We start from the raw sequence: 16,320 nt of genomic DNA, 5'->3' as shown, positions 1-16,320 counted from the left end.
GGTGTGTGTAGACGGAGCACGTCTCGAGACAGAGCGCTTGCTCACTGAATTTTGATGCCGTCTACTTTTCAGACAAAACAGGAGATTCAGCGAACGGGTTCAGAGTGGGTTGGCTGATTAGGAACTTATGCTCAGTGTGTGGTTGCGCTAACAGCGTTTGGCACGCTGACAGCAACGATTAGCATCATCCAAAGTCTTTCCTCATGGTTGACTCATCCACTTTGAGAAAAAAAACTCTCCAAACTAACATCAGCACAGAAATATGACAAATGAACGAACACGGCTGTTTGTGCTCTGATTTATCTGCTTTAGTCGTGTCGTGCTGTCGCCTCTTGTTTTTAGCTTGTCTCAATCTTCTCAGTGCCTCTCCATCATATGTACATTCACAACTATCTGCCTCTGCCGTTGAACTCATTCACGGTGAGCAAATATTGCGCATGCTTGTCGGGATCCAGCGGTTTGATCTACCTGCTTGCTGAGTGCGTCCCCTGGTTGGCGCGCTGCGGGGTCCGTCCCCAGCTGCATTGAAGGGGGCTACGCTCATCATGTAGGTGGTGTAACCCGTCAGGTTCTTCAGTTTCACTCCTCCCTCAGGCATGAACAGAGTCCGCAGCCGCTCCGTCTCATTCTTGCGCTGGAACTCCCAAAAGTAAACCTACGTGGGATAACAGAGGCATAACTAAACATCAACGTATGCCCACAGACGCTGCTTCTGCTTTTATAAAAACCCAGTCCCGTTTCAAACTCCCTCAAGGGGGGGAGCGCAATTTCATTTTATTCCCTATAAATGTTTTCGTGAGCAGCAGAGAAAGATTTCATTGAGAGCCCCTGTGGAAAACAGCGTTAGCTAAAGCAGCAGAAATGTGCATTTAATGGTGATTACCATCAAATGCACGCGCTCTCTTGTGAACCACAAACACATTAAAATATTTATATAATGATAAAAGCAGAGCACAATATTCTTGCTTATTAAGAAGCGAGTGTATAAAATGTGTTTCTCCCGGGCCCTATAAGACATTTGGAAATGTTTGCTGGAGATTTAAATGAAAACTGTTGACGGGACCTTGTAGCCCTGGATGTCTCCGTTCTGTGCGTCCACAGGTGGAGGGTCCCACGTCACGTCCAGCTGGGTGGCTGTGGCGGACTGAATGGCCACATTCTGGGGCGGGGCTGTAGGCACTGTCAACACACACGCACACGGATAGCGTCACGACATGAAGCAAAAATAAAACCTGGACTCAGTCACAGAAAAAGCTCTGGGATCTAAGAAAGACAAATTGCTTCTGAAATCTTAGCCTGAGATAATATAAACCCCGCAGGTTGCCAATAGCAACAGCTGTATGGAAACGTCTCATCCACTTGTGTCGAGGGGGGGGGGTCAAACAGTTTTTGTGTTGACAGGAAGTGTACGTACCTGCTTCTCCCACAAACACCTCCTGCGGTGGGCTGGTTGGCCCCTCGCCCACAGCGTTGTATACACTCATGCGTATCTCATAGCGCTTGTGTTTACTCAACTCTGCAGAGGGAAACAAAACGGGATGCAAAGTTAGAAATTAGGTTTTTACAGCAACTTATGGATTGTGCTTTTTAAACGTTTAATTTCACAACCAATGGGGAGGTCGGTCACCTTCCTCCAGGAAGCACAAACATTCAGAGAAGCTGTTTTCAGACTGAAACTGAAAGATAGACGGGTCTGGACATTTTATGGAGTTTGCTTTTCACATCTCAGGAGGTCAGATGTGTTCACAGCAACAGGAACATGTTTTTGTTTAAAGCACTTTGGCCTCGATTTTCCAGTTTTGCTTCGTTCACATTTTAGAAACACCATCAACGTGCCTAATTGCTCCATTTTGCTAAGGGCCTGTCAGGAACAACTCTGGAGAACATCGGGAGCAACCCCTCCTGATTTCTGGACTTTCAGGAAAATGTCACAAACAAGGACGTGGACACTGCTGCAGGAGAGTGAACACTGAGTTTCTCGTGTTGGGAAAAAGCTTTGGGGGATTTCTACTCCAAATATGCAGGGACATCACAATTATGTGGCCGTAGACAGAGTTAGGTATGTGCAGCCATCTGCTTTTGTAGTGCTCATCCAAATAAGCAGATTTGTGCGAACCAAGGAGTGCGCTGGGCTCGGAAGGCTCGTTAAGTCAGTGTCCAAGAATGTCTGTGTACAAAGTGCCTCCATTGGCCTCGGGAGAAGTGTTTGTACCGAGGAAATATGAATATATGCAGCCAAATGTTCCGTGCTCCGTACGCTGCCTTTCCCCGCATCATTATCCAAAGCTGCAGAGCGCTTGAGACATATGGTGAAATTCAAAGAAAGAAAGATTTTCTTAAAAGCTAATGAGTGTGTGGGAGTGTGTGTGTGAGAGAGAGAGAGAGAGAGAGAGAGAGAGAGAGAGAGATAACAACACTCACTGTCCAACTCGTACTGGATCAGGGTTGAATCACTCAGATTCCGGATACTGTAGGGGGCTGCGGTGGAGAGGTAGAGATAGAAAGCAATGAAAATAAAAAAAAGTAGTGGACACAGTGTTCTAATATTCTCATTGTCGAGACGGGCATCGCTACTGTCGACAAAACCCACATAATCTCAGTGATGGCAGCTCTGAGCGAGCCCCTGAATGACTCCGTGATTGTGAAATTACAGGCTAAGTTGCACAGCGCTGTACAAACAGAGAGACTCCTGAGTAAACGTAATAATAGCCTGCTGCTGATAGCCGCTGATCACACACTGGGAAGTATCAGATCCAGCGGGGGAGATGTCTGGACACAGAATAAAGGCCTTTTGTGAAAGTTTATCCTCTGACGGGAATAAAGTCATATACCGCACATTTAGAAATGAAGTCAAGGTACCGACAGTCGTTCCTGAATGTAAATGTTAAAGCAGACATTAACAGTGCGAGCGGTGGAGTTGTTCCTCACCGGTGAGCTCCGCCCAGCTGGACATGCTGCTGATGGCGTGGACTGAGTAACTCCGCAGGCGGTCGTACAGCAGCTCACGATAGCGAATCCGAAAGCCCAGTAGGATCCCGTTGATCTTCTCCTCAGAGGGGCGCTGTGACGGGGGAAAGAGTCACAGGAAGTAGTTATGTTGTGTTTCCACCTCTTCTCTCCGTTTGTTTGTACGACAGAAGTTTAAACCACTGGATCGATTACGGCGAAAGTTGGTGGAAGGATGCGGTACGAGATTTTCACAGATTATAATAATAATTCATGGGTCCCGATGATAGAAATCAGGCACATTTAGGGAACTGATACGAGTGTTCAATTTGATATCGCCTCTACTGAGTGACAATGCAGTTCAGTCTTGCTTCTATCAGATGAGATCTATTATCTTTCCTCTGATTTGGAGAATGTCATCCATCCTTTATCTCATCTCCCTTTTTCACTATTGCAAGTCCTTGTATTCAGGCTTGAGCCAAAAAAGCCCTTTCACGCCTTCTGCTCGTACAGACATTCAGCTGCTCCGCTTCTGACGAACACAAGGAGACCAGATTACATCAGCCCGGTCTCAGCCTCACTTCACTGGTCACCATTTATTTTAAGAATTGATTTTACTGATTACTTTTAAAGCACTTCATGGCTTATCTCCGTGCTACGTTGCTGAATGGATCCTCCCCTTACGGAGGCAGCCCCGTTCAGATCCGCGACCAGAGATCTGCTGGTTATTCCAGGGTCGCGCTTCAAGAACAAAAGGTGAACGAGCTCAGGGACTCACCGCCTGAGAATCTGAGGCTTAGAGAATCAGTGACATCTTTGAAAATCACTTCTCAAAACACATATTTTTATTAAAGGTTATCATTTGGCGTCTATCTTCACGATGGGATTCCAATTTTATTGAGTTTATTGTTTTCATCCTGTTTCACACTTTTCAAAACAAAGTTACAAAGAGCTTTACAAGTTAATCGTATTAATACTATTATCATTATTATAATGTAGATCCCTGTAGAACTGATCTCCAGCAGTAGCCTCTTAACACAGCATGTGACCCTTAACGAGGTCTTAAGCTGTAAATTTTCACCTTAACAGACATTTTACTGTTTGTGTGTCTTCGTTGTAAAGCTCCACTTCATTACCCTGCGTCTCCTAATGTGTCATCACTGAAGAGACTTACTGTAATTGAAACAAAAATAAAATAAAGCTCCAGCGAGAGTGAGCTCATCCTCAGGTGAGTAGCACAGAGAAATCCCCCCCCGGTGGAACATGAGAGAGCAGGCCCCGGGGGGGGGGTGGAGAGAGAGAGAGAGAGAGAGAGAGAGAGAGAGAGACAGAGAGCAAGCGCCTCTCTATCCTTATAAACTCTAAGTGTTCTCCATAAAAGTAAAACTGTGGCTGGGAGCCTCCTGTTTTCCTCTTTACGACCTGTTAATTCAGGTGAGCGTGTGGGAGAGGGTGTTTTTTATTAGAGAGAGTAGTTTGTAAGTACAGGCCCCCCCCCACCCCTCTGCACGGCCACGCTCTCTCATTAGCGGCCCCCCTTTCTCAGACTTCAGGGGATTCTGGGACCAAGAACCCCCCCCCCCCACTGTCTGCACTCACCTGCCAGCGGATCAGCACTGACGTCGTCGTGTGCGGCGTCACGGAGAGGATGGCCGGCGGTTCGTCGGGCGCTGAAGCGACAAAGAGTCAGAGGAATGAGCCAAGTTGACCCGAAAAAACGTGCACAATTCAAGATGCTTTGTCCGTGGGTGTGCAGTGGCCTTCACGGGGCGTCAACACACAACAGCACGCTCACGTGACGCGTCACAAAACAGCAGCTGGAAAGATCAGTGGAGCGAAAGTTTCTTTAGTCGGTGAGAGCGACTCTGGTGCAAACATTGCCAAGGTTTTACCGCTGCCCTCTTGTCTCGCGGTGACTGCAGATGGTGCGTGGCTCTGCCAGCAGTGTCTGTAGCACAACAGGGGGTGAGTCATGCAGACAACACACTGTTCCCTTCACAACACAGAACAAAGACAAACCTTTGGCTCTTTCTTTTTTTTTTTACATGAGTGTTGATATTGAACCTATTAATATAGATTTAATATAAACATAACTGTGTACAGTATATTTAGGAGACATATTTAGGAGAGTTTGACATTTTGGGTTCGACAGTGAAAGAAATCACTTCCTATAAAACCACAACCATTACTTTTACACTAAGCAGATGATAAGTGAGTTTTAAAGGCGCTGGTAGGTGGATGTTTTTCTTCATATGGAGCCAAGTTTAAATCTTTATCCTGAGCTAAGGCTGTGATATTCTGGCTTTTTAACTTTGTAGAACTTTTAAAAAACACAAAAAATGACATAACATGAAAAAGCATCGTATGTTTTCTTCCTTCAGATCTAATTCTGATCAATTAATCTAATAAGCAAATCTCCTAAAATGTCAATATATCATCAGACATTTACATTATGAATAAAGACGTCCACTCTTACCGTCCTGCAGAGTCGTGATGGCTTCACTCTCCTCGCTGTACTCGCTGTCTCCAATGTCATTGGTGGCTTTCACTCTGAACTGGTAGGACGTAAAGGGCTTCAGCCTTCGGGTCGGAGACACAGGACAAGGACATTAATTGTGATCGACCATCAAAAGAGAAAGTATTTGACAAATTCAAACTGAAACCTGACTAATTGTTTATTTTCTAAACGGAACCAAATACACATTTTTAAAGTAAGGATATTGTTGGCCGAGCGATTACAGTATTAAAGTGAATGCATGTGTCCTGTGAGACGAGAGATTGTTGTTTTTATTTATTATCCACCTCCTCATCTCAAGAGAACAAATACAAATCCATTCAGTGTAATGAGTGGGATGGGAATGAACCCCAGGCTGTGACTGGGAGCCGTCGGCTGATCGCCGTCTCTACCTGGACACGATGTAGGAGGAGGCCTCGTGGTTGACGGAGGCAGAGTGGACGGTCCAGTTGCTCTCAGGAAGCTCTCGAAGCTGCACTGTGTAGTAACGCACGGGGGACAGGCCGTCGCTGCCTGGCTCCCACGACAACAACACCTGACGGGCCTGGACGTCCTTCTGGGGAACCATGGGAAGGCTGGTGGGCTGCGGTCGGGCTGGGAGGGACGGACAGACAGACAGAGGCACGCAAAGAGACGTTGGACGAGAGACGTGGCAAGTTCATGCTGCAAGGATGGAAAAGAATGAGAGAAACAGCTGTGGCTCCCATGGAACGGTCTCTGAAAGATATGGACTTTTTGCTTATATTGCCCTCCGCTCGCATTTGCATTTGCTATGTCGCACAGATGAGGACATAAATAAGTGCAAATCTGACGAATGAAAAGTAGCCGAGGAACGATAGCTGCAGAGTAAACAATCGCCAGCGCGCCTGGAGGGAAGCAGATGGACTGATTTGTGTCCCACAAACACCCAAAGGGCAGAAAACACATCTGCGCACTGGACTGTTAACTGGAAATGAACTAAGCACAATGGAGACGTGGCACATTACAGTGATCACACACCTGTATCTGCTCTGAGAAGCTTTATTTTGATGTATAATCAATCTTGAATCTTTTATTCAAATGCTAATTTAATTGGAGTTGTGTTTACCTCTCTTCTCCGTGGTGACCACCAGCGCCTCGGCCGCCTCGCCCCAGCCCTTCCTCGTCTGCGCCGTGATGCGGAACACGTAGATGGACTCCGGCTTGAGGTTGGTCACCGTGTACTGGCGAGCGCTCGGGCTCAGCACGTCCACTGTGGCCGTGTTGGTGTTGGTGGAGTTGAGGTGGTACGTGATCTGGTACGCTGGAGAGGAGAATCAAACAAATCTCATCGGAGGAAGTCGCTCGGCGGTTAATTAAATCTCGGGCTGAAAAATTTATTTTAGGAATTTGAAGCGTTCATTGTTTGTGCAGGGGTTTTTTTCTCCTAACAATTAGATGAAGCGCAAACTGAGCAACAAGCAGCTTTGTCTTTCAGCATCTGTTCCTTTGTGCCTCTGTCATATTATGCAATTTAAAATACATGATCTGACGGATGAATAATTAATCAAACGCTCACACGGAAATCCCCTATTAGCTAACAACAGAATCCAACTCCCTTTACAGCAGCGGTGGAAAATAACAGGATTTGATTTCCCTCAACTAATAATGTCAAGTCCATCAAGTTGGAGGAGAAAAAACACACATAACAAAAAGTATTTAGCAGTTGAGAGTCATCAGGAGTGACAGCTGTGGGCCTGATGAGCCATTAAGTCTAAATAAAGTAAAACTACGTGTGCAGTGTTTCAAAGGAACCGCAGAATTTGAGACTGGATCCTAGAAATGTAGGAGGATTTTCTGTTTTACTAACCCAGTATGATGCCGTTGGGCTGCGAGGGGGACTGCCAGATGAGCCGGACTGAGGTGGTCCGCACTTCAGGGAACAGGATACCCACCGGAGGTCCTGGGACTGCAGGGAAGCAGAAAAACAACATATTCAATACGACTCAAGATTTCATGATTCCAACGTAGTGAGAAGAAGATTCCCAAAGATCACCACGAAAACAAATATGTACTTTTCCTAAGAGCCATGACTTTGTTAAAGGAAACATTCTGCTCATATTCAGGTTCATAATTTGAATTTGTGTTTAAAGATTTACAAGCTTTTCTGTTCAGAAAACACATTTCCTCAAACTGTCCAATGCTGCAGCTCCTCAATAATTCACTGCCGACTTTGGGCTTTGCAGCTTTGCAAACTTTTTATATTCACAAAGAAAAGAAAGAACTGACTAAGTATCATGTCTCCTCTAATGTTTTCAGACAAGAAAAACTAACCACATTTCATATCACAGGAGAAATTACTTCAACACCCCCGCTGTCAAGTGTATTCACGTTTCAATAACAATCGTAGCGATAATATTGTTTCACCCACCGTCGTCCAAAGTCCTCTCCAGGATGGGCGGCGAGCTGGGCCGTCCGTCTCCGATCCGCGTGAAGGCCTGGACCTGGATCTCATAGAGCACGTACTTCCCCAGACCGGTGAGCTGGACGCTGTGCGTGGCGTTCCCCTCCACGGTCCAGAAGTGGACGGCACTGTCAGAGTCCTTCTCCTTGTACACCACCTGATCCGGGGGAGATACAGAGAACGTGGGGTAGATTAAAACAGGAGAAACGGTCATATAACGTGACCCTGCAGCTTTGTATACGGCCTGAAATAGCTCACATCTCTAAAAAAACAACTAATTAGATGTTTTTAACTGCTTAGTAAATAAATAATAAGTGACAATAAAAGGCACAAACCGACCTTGTAGCCCAGGATGAGGCCGTTCCTGTCCGGTTCAGGGACCTCGAACCAGCGCACCAGGATGCTGCTGGAGGTGGTGGCGAAGGCCGACACGTTGGTGGGTCCACAGGACGGGACTGCGAGACAAAGACAGCGGAGAGGAACATTACGCCTGAATGGTCCATTGTTTGCCATACATTCTAGAAAAAATTAATTTGCCACGCTCCCTCTGTGTGCGCGTGTGTGTGTGTGTTCACTGTGTGCACGTGGGTGTGCGACAGAAAAGGCTGGTTTGAGCGATCTGCTACGCTTGTATCACTCGTGTGTGCACGTATATAGCCTTTGATTTCCTGGTCCACCGCTCCAGGGCTGCAGAGGGAAAACAGAAAAGGGCCTTTTCTCCAGCTTGGCACTCATCCCTGGACATAATGCGCTGATTCCTAAGAATTTGCCTGAGCGAGTGGAAAAAAGAAAGGAGAGAGCGCAGGAATTCCACATTCAAGTCCATGTGTTCTCAATTTCCTCAGACGGCTTCCATTCCTCGCTCTACCCAGCGTCTGGTGCGGACGGAGGCTGAGACAGAAGCGGGCGGCGAGGAGGAAGACTTCAGGAGGACATGTGAGTGGGAAACAGTCTGCGCACAAACAAACTCAGCATACGGCAAAGTGTAAACCGTGAATGTGCTCGTTACTACTCTCATCCACAGAGACTAATAATGTAGATACTCCACACAGACTTGGCATAAACGTAGAGTTAGAAAAGTATTCAAGGTTTTCATTTATATTTAATCCAGTTTTAGAGCAACGCTGTGCCTCTTATAGCAGCTTCAGAATGAGTTTGTGTTTGAGTTTCATTCCAACTCCTCCTCAGTCTGAACGTCTGTTCTGTGTCACTTTGGTGAGTGGGTTGAAGAGTAAAGCTGAAGTGTAGATCAGTTAAAAAAGACTTAAAAACCAGAGTTTATCTTCAATATTCAGCAGGAAACATTTGTAATATGAAGAATTCTAAATAGAGTTTGGTGGATCAGAACTTTTCTGTGCATAAAAACCACTTAAGTGCTTGAACACGTGGGAGCTATGTCTTATTCGTGAACTTATAGTGTTGCTATTTTTCATTTGATCGATTATCTGATCAGAAAAAACAGACTGACTCACCAGACTCTCTGGTTCTGCCTTTGACCGGCTGGCTCCAGGGTCCCATCCCGATGCCGTTGACGACCTGGACCCTGACCTCGTACTCCGTCCACTCCTCCAGGTCCTCGATGGTGAACTCTCTCTCCAGGCGATCGGCGATGATGTGGATCAGCGCTCGGCCCAGTGAGCCCGCCCGCGAGTACTGAACTCTGTAGCCCACCTGCTCCGCGTTCCCGTTGTATTCCCATTCAGGTAAAGGCTGCGCAGACGAACAGGGACAGGAGATGAGGATTCAAGTGTTTTTATGATGCGACGATTCAGAGATGCGACGGATGATGAACACGTGAGAAGAATCAAAGTGGTATTTACCATCCATCGCAGCCAGAGGCTGGTCTCGCTCGCGGTGCGCAGGGTGACGTTGGCAGGGGCCATGTCAGGAGGAGCCGGCAGCGTCTGGATCCTTCTGGAGGGCTGACTGGGAGGACTGGTTCCCACTATGTTCACCTGACGCATTCGGAACCTGGTGTTTGGAGTTTAACATTATTAAAATGCACCTTCTGGAAAAAGGATAGTTTACTGTGAACTGAAATCACGGCTCAGAATGACCCACCGGCTTCGAGTGGGCATCCTCGTACGTGAGGCTTATTGCATATGAAGCGAGATCACAGCACTGAATATCAATATGAATATGCTGAGTAGAGAGCTTGTTATTCAAAAAAGAAAAATCATCCGGTGTGAATGTTTACCTCCGCCTTAATGTAAAGTGGCAGCGCTGGTGCGCGAATGATGAGAACTATAGCGGTTGAGGGTCTTTGGGGATCGACTCTGTGAAATGTTAATTGGTTACGTTGATTGCGATCATGGAAAACTGGCAGGCTGCACGGAGATAAAGATCTCGCGCACACTGGGAAATTAGTTAAAAATCACACTAACCCCCGACAAGCTGGTATCCAGAAATCCAGAAAACGGAAAATAGGATAAGCTCCTGGGATGTGCAGAAATTAGCCGAGGCAGTGAAGTGTGTATCCACCTTCTACCTGTTGTTTGTCACAATGTGCACGTGTTTCATTTTCAGGTTTTCCAGCAGTGGAAAAGAATTTCCTGTAAAATCACGTCTGACAAGATTATTCTTAACAATAATAATGTTCTGTGAAAGCAGAACTAAGCTGCATGTGTCTTTTTTCTGTTTTTGTGTGAACTATCTGTTGCTGTGGTACTTATTGACTTGATTTCACTTCATTTGGAGGGTGACTGCCGTGAAAACTGCCGAAATCTAGCTTCACACTAATGTTTTCATTTTAAAATAGTGTTTTAAACAAAAACTGAAATTCAGGTGAGCGTTTTTAACTCCGTCCATTTATGTACAGACAGGAGGCAGGTTGTCTACTCTGCAGCTTAGTTGCAGAAAATGCTCAGAAAGTAAAATACTAAGATCAGGGATTTCTTCTCTTGGAGCAACAACGAAGTGAAACTGTTGAAATAAAGTGTTGTAATTTGTTATCCGTGTTGCGTTTACTGCTGGAAGTTGAGTCGTGATGGATCAGACCCAGTCAGGAAGCGAATGTGTCTCCGTTTATCCCGTCGAGACTAAAGTGCAACCACAGAGTTTTAAAACTAAAACTATCAGCATTTTAAAAGCCAGACGGTTTTAAACCATTAGTGTGGACGTGGCCCCGGTTCCCAGTCGTCTACCTGTAGAAGGTGTACGGGTTGAGTCCCGGCACTTCTAAGGAGCGGGCCTCGGGTTCGTTGGACACCTGGTGGACCATCACCCAGTCCTCGTTCTCCCCGACCACACCGACCTGAGACAAACAGGAAACATGACGGATTGGATTCAGCAGCGAGCAGAAGAAACACTCATCTAAAACGGAATCAATCAAATCCATAAATCATATTTGTCTCGATGTTTTGAATCCAAAAACATGATGATGGATTGAATCCGTCTCACCTGAGCCTCCACCTGCCAACGGGAAATGGAAGTCTTGCCGTCATACCCAGGCTTGAACTGCAGGGTGACGGAGCGTGGGCCGATGTTGGAAATTGCCATGTTGGTGGGAGGGCCAGGGAGCTCTGAGAGGAGGAACAAGTTCAACAAAGAGAGAGAAAGAGAAATGACGGAAGGAACAAAACAAATCATACTTCTATAAGCCTCTTTTTGTTTTGCTGCCTTGGGGAAGGGCTTTGCTTGATGGAAAAAAATCCATCTACAGCAGCACCCCCTTGTGGCGGCACAGATACTGCAAACAGACTTAATTCCCCTCCCTGGTGTGACTCCCAACTTCAGCCGAGACGGCAAAAAAAAAAAAAGCAGATTAGATTTGCAAAATGTGCTTACACTCAGTACACAGGCGGAGACAATGTCATGAATGTCAATTACACTGCAGTTATCTGGAGATACGATTCAATCTGATATCCTACTGTTTACACTTGAGCTGAGTAAACAATAAGAGAAACACATCCCCCCCCCCCCCTGCAAAACCCTGGAGGAGGAACAAATCTGAAAATGGGGGATTCAAAGAACAGCAGGAGGGCGATTTTGTGTCGTTGTCTGTTTGTGTGTGTGTGTGTTTGTTGTGTTGTTTTTTTGTGCGTCAAGGCAGGTAAGTGCCACCGCAATGAATAATTAATTCTTCATCTTTTCCCCCCCCTCGTAATGCTTCCCTTGAGATAAACACTACACCAACCACAACACCAAACCCCCCCCCTTGTTCCAAAGCCCAATAGAGTTCACATTAATCCTTGTTGAAGACATTAACGTCAGAAAAACCGTGACCTATTGGAGAGTGGACAGAGGCCTAATATTAAAAAGATACAATCGCTCCCGAGGGGGGACGCTAAGCAATTTTTTTTCCAAGACCGCTTAACGTGGATTTTGACGCTAATGAAATGCAGATCGTACACATTGTGGTGAAATTAACCGCCTCTAAATCATTTGCGTGACCGATCGCCGAGGTGGCTTTCAGCCGCGTCGTTACGGTACAGACGCGGGCACATCAGCGTTTGGCCAACACGTGCACACGCGGTGGGATTAATCACTGTTGTGGGGGGGGGACTGTAAGTGCCGCTCTCAGATTAACAGCCTGTCATTTCACAGCTTTTCACAGAGATCCGGGCTCTGGTAATTGACGTGGGCATTGTATTTCTCGTTTTTGCAAATATGAAATCATTAAACACTGTAATTGTACCGTAATGCTCTCCTGGGACCTCTCTGTGGATGTACGTATTAGATAGGGGGGGGGGGTTCCTTTTATGTCCTGTCCCAGATGAAAGGGAGCGGGGTCTGATTTCATTGTGTCTGGCGCCAGACGACACAGAGCGTTCACCAGGTTCAGTGTGAAACAGTAAATACGCCGGAAGGGGGAGGTTCAGCAGACGTCCCCCCCCCACCCGGCTATTAAACATGAAAAAAAAAAAAAAAAGCTCACATAACAAATTAGAGATGTGAAGTTTAAAAAGAGTGAATTTATGAGGCAGAAGTTTGGGAAACGGAGGATCCAGTACTTCTGGAGCTTCGCCCTGCGAGGAATTAAAAAGGCAGCAGAGCTTGATGCTCTTTTGATTTGATGTTTAGGAATTAAAATATTGATAAGTTCAACTCTATGGAGGTGCAACACTTTATCTGTGTATGAAAAATACAGACAGGAATCAAAACGGTTGTTTCTCCCATGCAAAGTGCTGTGAGCGTCACAGAACTCCTTTTTCATTTCAAGGTGGAGGCAGATGTCTCTTAATCTGGACAAGGGACCGCGTGGCGTTACATTTCTAAGGGCTCAGTGAGAAAATGAGCAAGTATTATATGTTAAATATAATATATTTGGGGGGAATTTGGTCGTTAAGTTATTGGAAACATTTCGGATAATACAAATAAACAAGTCAACACAATATATAACGTAGAACTGGTCGTTTTTAAACATTTTAGTGAAGAATTGCTTCTATAAAAAGCGTGTTTTTTGTATCGTCTGTTGCTTTTACAATGTTACGATGCTTTTTCACTTCATGTTTGCTGTGGGGTCACTGACCTGGCGGGACGCCGGAGGAGATGGTGGAGGACGACAGCTGACCCTGGCCCTTGGACGTCATGCCGGCCACCTCGATGGTGTAGGTGGTGAGCGCGGTGAGTCCGGTCACCCTGTACTCCAAGGTGACATTGGGCAGGTAGTGGGTGACCCTGGTGTTGGTTCGGTTGAACTCCTCCCACGATATGCGGTAACCTGCGAGGAGAGAGAGAGACGGAGGAAACAAAAAATTCAACAGCGGTTTTTACCAGCGTAGCGTCTCTCGCTCTCACATGCTACAGGGCGAGCTAACAGAAATATTAAATAAACTTCATCAAAAATTGAATATAGCAAATTAAATCAGCCTGTGATTATACCTCCCTGCACACACATCCTCCCGCCCACTCCCTTCCCCACACACACACACACACACACAAACACACACACAAACACCACACACACACAGACACACAGACACACACACATCCTCACCCTCTCAAAGTTAATACAATTTGCTCCTTGGCCAGCAGCTCTTTTCATGTGATTGCATAAGGCATTAGGCCGCACTTCTTGCCAAATCAATAATTTCACATGGCATGCCAGTGTTTGTCTCCTGGGAATTAGCGGCACATTAAAATGTTTTTTTTTTTTTTTTACAATATGCTGCTAAATCCCAGCCTCGGTAAACACTTGAATATTAATGTCACTACTGAGCATTTTCTTTTCTCCCTTAACTCTTTAAGTTTGTGCCGAACGAAGTAAAAGACGTAACGCCGGCTCAGGAGAAAGATCATTAACGAGGACGTTTTGCATTTACATCCCCGGACTGCATGGTGAGAGAAAATATTTATGTGTGTGATTTTACAAATGTTCTTGCTTTAGTTTATTTCACCGAACAGGAATCACAGATATAATCTATGCAGCGATTTGATCCTTAAGTAAAAAGAAAGCTGATTTATGGCCCAAACTCAAAATTGAGACCAAAAACTACAAGCGAAGGGTTTTTAAAAGAAGCAGAATCAACGTCTCTTTGGTTAATCGTCTCCCTGAGGAGGTTCGGATGGGACAACCGTACAATGGTTTAAGGGTCGTCTACTCCGCCCCTCACTCTACTTACCTCAGCTAAGACTTGTTATGTTTTAAGACAAGGAGTTTTTTTTGTGGCGGATCTATCGTGCAGAGCTCGGGGAAAAGGACACGGCCGCACAGCTGCGACTGTAGATCTGCTGCTTTCGAAGCTCATGTGGTCTCTGTGTCTGCAGCTACATGACCCAAATAAACAACAAATAATAAAGAGCAACTGTCCCACGTGAACCCACCTGTGGGGATATTGTGGGGAAGGGGGGGGGGAAATCACTGAATGGGGTCAAGCAGCTGCTCAAAAAGCTAATTACAACAAATTCTTGTGATTGGTCTCTTTGTGAACCAGCACCACTGGGCACCAACTGGCTTTTCCTCACCGTCCCTGCATTCAACCGCTTGGAACGGGCTGTTTTTGCTCGGTCCGTGGTGATGACGGCTGCCGCCTTCTTTTACAGACACCGTCAAAAGTGACCTTGAGCTGCAGCAGGAACTCGAACCCTGACGCCTCGCCACCGCTGCTGCACAAGGAGCTGTTCGCCTGTTTATTCAAAGTTCTGTAAAGCTTGACGCGGAACTGGAGAATCAGTTGTCGTTGTGATGTGGTCTAGTTAGTTTGTTCAAAGTTTATTAATAGTGAACGTGTCCCAATTCGACGCTGCACTCCCTCGGGGCCCTTAACTAACTCACACATGTCAGGTTTCAATAGGATGAACAGTTCTCAAGATGTCCCAGCAGAGATTTCTAGAATCAAAAAGAGGGATTTACCTGTGAGGACGCCATTCTTCTCCACGGGCACGCTCCAGCTGACTTTGAGCGACGTGTCCAGGATCTCAGTGAAACTCAGGTGACCCACGGCGCCGGGAGCTGGACGGGGAGGGGGGGGGGGGCAAATAAGAATAATGAGAGAGGCCAACGGGCAAACTGATCCACTTAACATGGAGCCGGAGCTCGTTGCTGATCAGCGGGGATATTGGACTTGGACTCCAAACCCGGCGACAGAATTTGCATTTCAAATGTTTTTTACGGACGAAATCGGCAAAACAAAGTAATTGCTAAAAAACTGTCTGATGACAAGTTCAGGAAAATTAAGAGTTTTTAAAGCCTAACTAATAAAGTCTAAGGGACCTAATTCCCAATTACAACGATCCTGTCTGGATGCAGAAGAGACTCATTCATTAGCACTTCTCTATAATTTTGTTCTGCATGAATAATAAATCTTGCCCGAAGGATGTGTTTCTGGGAGACGCTCGTGTCCCCTCGCCGCCACGGGACAGAGAACACAGCGGAAGGAGAAGTCACTCACTGTCCTCGTGTGTCCTCGCGGCTTTGGGCGGGCTGCGGGGGCCGTCGCCGGGCGTGGTGAAGCACAGCGCCGACGTGAAATACTCGGTGAACTTCTTCAGACCCGTCATGTACCCCACGTGGACGCTGTCCTGGAAGTTCGGTCGCACTGTTACCATGGAAACGTGCTCGTCTCTGCCGGGCTCCCATGCCAGTAACTAAACCAGACAAACAAAAGAAAAAAAAAAGAAAATTACCCAGACAGTCAGAAATAGAGCAGCTAATCGTTTTATTTTTTTTCCTGTAATGATTCTCACACATTTGTTCTCGCAGTGCTAATAGTTGTGTCTCCCTCCGGTCGGCCCGAGTCACTCGGAGGAGTTATTTGGCGTCGCGGTTCTCTCAGATTTATTGAGGAGGGCGCCCCGAAGAGGTTTTGACTTGGAGGAAATGGATGCGAGAGGAAGCGAGCGTCACGGCTCGAGAGAGGAATGATGGCGTCCTATTATGCATGTTGATTGCGGCGCGTACAGCACATACAAATGGGACCTGGATCGACCAATTAGGTGCTTAGGTAATTAGTCCCCGTGGCATTTTTTTTTTTCTATTGGGTTCGTTTCCAGGTTC

General features: G+C 46.3%; 1 protein-coding gene across 6 annotated transcripts in view; it reads right to left on the bottom strand.

The window, feature by feature from the left end:
• sdk2b (sidekick cell adhesion molecule 2b) overlaps positions 1-16,320 on the bottom strand; it is a 239,733-nt gene that overhangs the window by 18,157 nt on the left and 205,256 nt on the right. For all 6 annotated transcript variants that reach the window (XM_034570880.1, XM_034570882.1, XM_034570883.1 and 3 more), the window contains exons 19-37: positions 15,716-15,911; positions 15,178-15,276; positions 13,354-13,545; positions 11,283-11,404; positions 11,027-11,136; positions 9,704-9,854; positions 9,356-9,593; positions 8,223-8,338; positions 7,851-8,040; positions 7,290-7,388; positions 6,549-6,743; positions 5,854-6,055; positions 5,423-5,526; positions 4,546-4,616; positions 2,929-3,061; positions 2,422-2,478; positions 1,415-1,516; positions 1,064-1,179; positions 469-655 (exon numbers count right to left, since the gene is read on the bottom strand). In XM_034570880.1, coding sequence (XP_034426771.1) covers positions 469-655; positions 1,064-1,179; positions 1,415-1,516; positions 2,422-2,478; positions 2,929-3,061; positions 4,546-4,616; positions 5,423-5,526; positions 5,854-6,055; positions 6,549-6,743; positions 7,290-7,388; positions 7,851-8,040; positions 8,223-8,338; positions 9,356-9,593; positions 9,704-9,854; positions 11,027-11,136; positions 11,283-11,404; positions 13,354-13,545; positions 15,178-15,276; positions 15,716-15,911 — 2,680 coding nt within the window. The remainder of the gene's footprint in view (positions 1-468; positions 656-1,063; positions 1,180-1,414; positions 1,517-2,421; positions 2,479-2,928; positions 3,062-4,545; positions 4,617-5,422; positions 5,527-5,853; positions 6,056-6,548; positions 6,744-7,289; positions 7,389-7,850; positions 8,041-8,222; positions 8,339-9,355; positions 9,594-9,703; positions 9,855-11,026; positions 11,137-11,282; positions 11,405-13,353; positions 13,546-15,177; positions 15,277-15,715; positions 15,912-16,320) is intronic.

The sequence above is a fragment of the Hippoglossus hippoglossus genome, chromosome 19 (genome assembly GCF_009819705.1).
Source record: "Hippoglossus hippoglossus isolate fHipHip1 chromosome 19, fHipHip1.pri, whole genome shotgun sequence".
In the NCBI taxonomy this organism is placed as follows: Eukaryota; Metazoa; Chordata; class Actinopteri; order Pleuronectiformes; family Pleuronectidae; genus Hippoglossus; species Hippoglossus hippoglossus.
This window is presented reverse-complemented; position numbering and strand designations above follow the sequence as displayed.